This window comes from Trachurus japonicus, chromosome 11 (genome assembly GCF_045865225.1).
Source record: "Trachurus japonicus isolate A0001 chromosome 11, Traja_1.0".
Taxonomy (NCBI): Eukaryota; Metazoa; Chordata; class Actinopteri; order Carangiformes; family Carangidae; genus Trachurus; species Trachurus japonicus.
In genome coordinates, this window is record NC_140917.1 from 15,223,474 (window position 1) to 15,229,995 (window position 6,522).

General features: G+C 39.1%; 2 protein-coding genes across 3 annotated transcripts; both read left to right on the top strand.

The window, feature by feature from the left end:
• On the top strand, window positions 1-1,702 carry LOC146978496 (putative thiopurine S-methyltransferase). Its single transcript, XM_085791222.1, has 8 exons — window positions 1-119; window positions 298-390; window positions 484-616; window positions 766-818; window positions 896-970; window positions 1,090-1,175; window positions 1,348-1,392; window positions 1,563-1,702. Exons 1-8 carry the CDS (start codon window positions 22-24, stop codon window positions 1,700-1,702), a joined length of 723 nt encoding a protein of 240 aa, XP_085647348.1. The 5' UTR covers window positions 1-21.
• A 1,437-nt stretch (window positions 1,703-3,139) lies between these two features.
• On the top strand, window positions 3,140-5,999 carry LOC146978497 (putative thiopurine S-methyltransferase). 2 transcript variants are annotated; one of them, XM_085791221.1, is made up of 9 exons: window positions 3,140-3,338; window positions 4,116-4,241; window positions 4,467-4,559; window positions 4,653-4,785; window positions 4,936-4,988; window positions 5,071-5,145; window positions 5,258-5,343; window positions 5,440-5,484; window positions 5,655-5,999. In XM_085791221.1, the coding sequence occupies exons 2-9, from the start codon at window positions 4,144-4,146 to the stop codon at window positions 5,771-5,773; spliced, it is 702 nt and encodes a 233-aa protein (XP_085647347.1). In that variant the 5' UTR covers window positions 3,140-3,338; window positions 4,116-4,143; the 3' UTR covers window positions 5,774-5,999. The 2 variants fall into 2 exon arrangements, with proteins under 2 accessions (XP_085647347.1, XP_085647346.1); XM_085791220.1 differs by having other exon boundaries at window positions 3,153-3,424.
• Window positions 6,000-6,522: the final 523 nt, after the last annotated feature.

The window sequence follows — 6,522 nt, forward strand, 5'->3', positions numbered from 1 at the left end:
AGTCAGGCAAACATAAGCAGCATGCTGGCACCGCAGGCCGATCGTGTCGTGGCACTCGGAGAATGGGGGGAACGCTGGCAGGAAGACAGAATTGGTTTCCATCAGCCTCAAGTACACAAGTAAAAAAACAACACACTCATCCTTGGAAAATGTCAGAAAAGCTACACAAACAAAGCATGTAATTAAAGGCAAATAAGGAATACCATTCAGTTGCTGCACCCTCTCTGATTACATGTGGGATAGTTAATACATTTCAATATTGGTAATTGTGGCTTAAGGGTTTTCTATTTTCAACAGGATGCTGGAGAACAATACTGATAAAGTTCTCGCTGGTCGGACAGGAGTTCGCTTCTTCTTCCCTCTCTGTGGGAAAGCAGTAGATATGAAATGGTATCAATCAGCCTATTATATTCAATATTTATACTCACTGATGGAAACAACCATTTAACTTAGTGTCCCTGTCCTGTCCTGTCTGAATACCAGGCTAGCAGACAAGGGCCACTCAGTGGTCGGGGTGGATATATCTGAAAAGGCTATCAGACAGTTCTTTGTGGAGAACAACTTGACCTACAGTGAGGAGCCTGTCCCTGCCATACCTGGAGCAAAGGTTTACAAGGTAGATGAACTACATTGAATGGGATCATCATGCTTTTCTAACTTATATTTTGCATGAATGTCATAGTTATAACATTTACCAATGAGAAAAAGACAGAGCGGCCAATCAAGAAAAAGAGGTTCTTCACCCACGTTGTCTTTGTTCCACAGAACTCAGAGAAAAATATCTCCTTATATCAATGTGACCTGTACAACTTCTCCAGGTAGGTAACCAGTGTGTGCACCTATGTCCTTTTGAAAAGGTGTGTGTACTTACAATTACTTTTTCTCAATTTCACAGTTCCATCGACGGTCAGTTCGGGGCAATTTGGGACAGCCAATCTCTGGTGGCCATCAACCCAAGAGACAGAGAAAAGTAAGATGAGACTGAACTACTGAGGTTTTAAACACTCAACAGAGATTACCGTACTACATTTAACTCTTTAGATTTATAATTTGACTAATGGTAATCTATTCTCTCTTACAATTCCACAGGTATGCCACTCTCATCATTTCCCTCATGGCCAAAGACTGCAGATACCTTTTGGTCACATGGCTGTACAATCCTGAATTATTTAAAGGTACCGTACTGTCTATATTGTGTGTAAACCATGCAGAGAGTAAAATATTTATCTGGTCTGGAAATATTACATTTATCACACATACATTTATTTTTCACATTAAGAAGTTTGTGTGTTTGTACAAGTCTGGTCGAAGATAAGACATATTTGTGATGTGACTGTTAATTTTTAGATGATCCTTTTTTTGTGCCTGAGGAGCAAGTGCACAGCCTGTTTGGTAAGTGTTGTTAAGAGCAGTCAAGACCCTAATCATGAATCTAAGGCCTATAAAATTAACAAAACATGAAGAGCAGAGGTGATACTTGGAAAAGTGACTTTCTTTTTGCTATTACTGGAAGTGTAAATGATTTTGTGCGATTTTGTGCTTTTTAATGGTGCCTTCCTCAGGGAACAGCTGTGATATTGAGCTGCTGCACTCCGTGGATGCCTTGACAGACAAAGAGCGAGGCTGGGGGCTGGACTCTCTGACTAAAAATCTACACATCATCACTCTAAAAAAGCAGCTAAAAACTATGTTGTACTTTTAAAGAGCATATAAAACTGATCTTTTTTGCAAACACAGGTCCTGGGCATTTTTTTAATGCTCACACATCTTTTTGATGAAGCTCTGTTTTGGGGGGTAAATTAACATGCAGAGAGCAAAAATATCAAGAGAATTTCTACTCACTTTTCACAAAATAAGAAATGTAACAAGACCATTTTGAATGCCAAAATAAAACAAGTTCTGAAACAGGATTTCTGCATCTTAATTGAAAGAAAGTGGATATCAGACAACTGCTGTGTACCGACTCGTAGGCTTTGAGACCAACCTGCACATATTCACCTTTGCGGTCTTCTCATGTTGCCTGGGATCGGTTCATTGAGTCCATAGAGGGCGCCAAAGCATGAGAAGGGCCTGAGTTCTTCTGATCTGATCTGAATACAAACATTTATGTAGAAACAAGGAGACCACTTTACACTGCTGATGTTAAATGCAAGTGTCATTATGTAATAGGTAAGTAGGTTTGATCTGGGTCAGGAAATACTCTAGGCCTCCTGAATGAGCAGTGGCAATGGCTGAAAAAATATGAGTTTGCAATAGGACTCAGGTCAGGTAGTTCCTAAATCTGTATTTGTTGTCATGCACTCCATCACTACAGCATACAGTATGAAGCCTTTGGCAGTCTTCCCAAACTTTTTCTCTGGTGAGCCACTTTTTAGGAGGTTAACACCTTTATGACCCAATCCAAAACAAGCCTCATCTTTCATGAGAGGGGTTAATTGTTCCTGAACACCTTAATGGTGTTTCTGCATCAACTCATATTATTTTGAATGCCAGCCATAGGAGATGAGTGTTTAACAAATGCATCAGAATGTTGTTTTCTGCACATGTTATTGAAAACATATTACGATACTTAATAATGATTAAAAAAATTTGCATTTAACAGATCCTCTGATATATGAAAAGGTTAATTATGGCTGTGGGACAAATCTTACTTCCTGTCAGATTATTTCAAATATCGAGATCAAGTAAAACTAAACGGAGGTTCAGGATGCAAGAAGGTCGGCAAATTTATTAATAAGGAAAAACACAGAAATATCACATTGATATAAATATTCAGACCTTTTACCGGGGACTTCCTTAGTTGAAGCACATTTGGTAGCATTGGTAAAGAGGTTACAACCCAAGATCATTAAGAAGGATGTATGTGGTGTTGTTGAGCTGTATTGTGAGATTTATTTTTTTGTTATTTGGTCTGCCTTGATGATAATCATAAAAGGAGCAGGCAAAATAATAGGAGCATGTTTCAATATATTTAAACGGCTCTGTCATCATACCATTATAACATTTTTCAATGTAGAATTTATTTCAGGAGAGAGTTGTACTAGAGTTGTCGCATTTCCCATATTCTCCATGAACCCTGAATGCAGCAGTAGGCTCCTCCCAAACCGGAAGTAAAACAATTGTAGTCGTAAAGTTTTTTATCCCCGTGTTTAGTCTATCAGGCACGGCTCTCCTATAATACTCTGCTTTTATCGCTACAACTGTAAAACCTAAGGACTGCCTGATAGACTTTGCTGAGGGCAAAAGACAGTGAGAACTTTGATTGAAACGGACGAGGTTGTGTGAAGCCGCTGCCGGTGTGTTGCTGAACAAATATAATCCCTCTTCAGTAAGGAAAGGTACGGTTTTAATTAGACCTGACAAACATGCGAGCTTCAGTTTTTCAGTTGGAGATACTGTGTTTGGTTTTGTTCCAGGCTGCTCGGTAAGCACGGATCTGACTTGGACATTGTAAACAAAAATGAATATGATTGCTTCTAACATTTAATGCTCACTACTGTCCTATCTATTCTTTTTTCCCCACCCTTAAAGCAATAGCCTAACACATCTACTTTATTTACAAATTTTTTTTTTAAAAAGACGTGATGTTATGCAAGGTGTGTGGTTTGGCTCCTCCCTGACCTCAGAGTTTTGTAACTCACGTGATGCTGTCAGTTAAAGACAATAGATTCGTTTTTTTTTTTATTCTTTGTTTGAGTCAGAAGCTCAGACTACACAGTTTTGCAATGTGTTTACACATTTGGATACTCTGTAGAAATGTACATGACCTTTAACCTCAGTTCTGTGTGTTCTGGCTTCTTCTTACAGCCCTTTTGTAATTATCAACCCATAGAGTCTGCACACCCAGGTCAATGACAATCATGTTTTGTAACCCTACAAGCTTGTTAACTCCTCACCAAAGGCTTGTTTAATGCTCTGGTGCAACAACATATGGCTACTTGTCAATCCAGCGGGTTTCGTTGCCCCCCTCATTTCACACAAGTATTCACAGTGCAGCTGTTGTACATGTGTTTGCGTGCAGGATTGTGTGAAAGTGTATGTGTTCTCACCCCTCTGCTCCAGACACACAAATACTATTCTCTCCATTCAGCTCTTTTGTTTTCCCCCACCTGTAGTTGTTGGAGTCAGGGAAACATAAGCAGCATGCTGGCACCGCAGGCTGATCGGGTCATGGCACTCGGAGAATGGGAGGAACGCTGGCAGGAAGACAGAATTGGTTTCCATCAGCCTCAAGTACACAAGTAAAAAAAACAAAACATAAAACACCTTCTTCTACACACTTGGAAAATGTCAGAAAAGCTGCACAAACAAATCACGTATTTACAAGGCAAATAAGGAATATCATTCAGTTGCTGCACCCTCTCTGATTGCATGGTGGAGAGTTAATACATTTAAACAGCTTATTGATGTAACTCTATCTGGCTATTTGCTGTTAATTGTGGTTTGGTGTTTTCTATTTTCAACAGGATGCTGGAGAACAATATTGATAAAGTTCTCGCTGGTCGGACAGGAGTTCGCTTCTTCTTCCCTCTCTGTGGGAAAGCAGTAGATATGAAATGGTATCAATCAGCCTATTATATTCAATATTTATACTCACTGATGGAAACAACCATTTAACTTAATGTCCCTGTCCTGTGCTGTGTGAACACCAGGCTAGCAGACGAGGGCCACTCAGTGGTCGGGGTGGAGATATCTGAAAAGGCTATCAGACAGTTCTTTGAAGAGAACAACTTGACCTACAGTGAGGAGCCTGTCCCTGCCATACCTGGAGCAAAGGTTTACAAGGTAGATGAACTGTGTTGAATGGGATCATCATGCTTTCCTATACTTATACTTTGCATGAATCAATGTCATAGTTATAACATTTACCTATGAGAAAAAGACAGAGCTGCCAGTGACAAAAGGTTATTCACCCACATTGTCTTTGTTCCACAGAGCTCAGAGAAAAATATCTCCTTATATCAGTGTGACCTGTACAACTTCTCCAGGTAGGTAACCAGTGTATGCACCTATGTCCTTTTGAAAAGCTGTGTGTCTCATACTTATAATTACTTTTTCTTAATTTCACAGTTCCATTGATGGTCAGTTCGGGGCAATTTGGGACAGAGGATCTCTGGTGGCCATCAACCCAAGAGACAGAGAAAAGTAAGATGATGCTGAACTCTCTCCAAGCTGAAATTAAATTACAACTACATTTAACTCTCTAGATTTATAATTTTACCTATATGGTAATTTATTTTCTCTTATAATTCCACAGGTATGCAACTCTCATCATTTCCCTCATGGCCAAAGACTGCAGATACCTTTTGGACACATTGCTGTACAATCCTGAATTATATAAAGGTAACTGTCTAAATTGTGTGTAAACCATGCAGAGAGTCAATACAGTATCTGATCTTCTACCAAATGGAAATATCCTGTGACTGTTCTTATTCTTAGGTCCTCCTTTTTTTGTGCCCGACGAGCAAGTGCAGAGCCTGTTTGGTAAGTGTTGTTAAGAGCAGTTAAGGCTGAGTGTTTCACGTACCTAATCTGGAATCTAAGGCCTATAAATTAACAAAACATGAAAAGCAGAGGTGATCCTTAGAAAGGTGGGCACTTGTTTTGCAAACAGTGGACTTTGTGCTTTTTAATGGTGCATTTCCTTTCCTCAGGGAACAGCTGTGATATTGAGCGGCTGCACTCGGCAGATGCCTTGACAGACAGACAACGAGGCTGGGGGCTGGACTACCTGACTGAAAATGTACACCTCATCACTCTAAAAAGCAGCTAAAACTAGCATGTACTTTTAAAGAGCATAGAAAAGCTGATCTTTGTTGTTTTCTTGCAAACACAAGTCCTAGGCAATTTCTTTATGCTTGCACATCTTTTTGATGAAGCTCTGTTTTTGGAGGAATTATGGTGCAGACACCTAAAATATGAAGATAATCTGTTCTTACTTTAATAAAGTAAAGTATGATTATTTTGAATGCAAAAATAAAACATGTTTTGTAACAAGATTTCTGTGTCTTACTTGAGAGAAGGTAGGGATATCAGACAGCTGTTGTGTATTACTGACAATACAAACCACTGCAAACAGGCGCATTTTATAACCTGTTCTTACAAACTAAGAAAACTGAAAACATAACACAGCTGTCATATCAAAACAAAGACATTTTTTATCCAAAAAAAAAAGAAGAACAAGCAAGCACAGTGACGACTTCATGAAAAGTCAGTTTTTCATTCCAAGTCTGACTTGGCTTCAGGGGATAGTTGGCACTTATTGTACTAAATCCATTTCTTTGCACTACAAAGAGATTAACATTGTGTAACTCTTCATTCCTTTCTCTTACATTAAGTATAGTAGCTCACAAGCTATCATTTATTGTTAATTGAGTCCTTACAGTCCCCTTTAACTGTACTGTATGTGGAGAAAAATCTGTTTTCTTTTACTTTTTGTTACTGAAACCAAACGCCAAAATTGGGCTGTTAGTGTAGGCTATACAGTATGTGGCCAACTAGAGAGTCAAATTCCCTTTTCAC

What these genes read in the sequence shown, in the direction of transcription:
- LOC146978496 (XM_085791222.1), top strand. Translation starts at nt 22, where the DNA reads ATGCTGGCACCGCAGGCCGATCGTGTCGTGGCACTCGGAGAATGGGGG. An exon ending in CATCAGCCTCAAGTACACAA is followed by an intron (nt 120 to 297) that starts GTAAAAAAACAA and finishes TATTTTCAACAG; the next exon opens with GATGCTGGAGAACAATACTG. An exon ending in CAATCCTGAATTATTTAAAG is followed by an intron (nt 1,176 to 1,347) that starts GTACCGTACTGT and finishes GTTAATTTTTAG; the next exon opens with ATGATCCTTTTTTTGTGCCT.
- LOC146978497 (XM_085791220.1), top strand. Translation starts at nt 3,366, where the DNA reads ATGCGAGCTTCAGTTTTTCAGTTGGAGATACTGTGTTTGGTTTTGTTC. An exon ending in CTGGAGCAAAGGTTTACAAG is followed by an intron (nt 4,786 to 4,935) that starts GTAGATGAACTG and finishes TTTGTTCCACAG; the next exon opens with AGCTCAGAGAAAAATATCTC. An exon ending in GCAAGTGCAGAGCCTGTTTG is followed by an intron (nt 5,485 to 5,654) that starts GTAAGTGTTGTT and finishes TCCTTTCCTCAG; the next exon opens with GGAACAGCTGTGATATTGAG.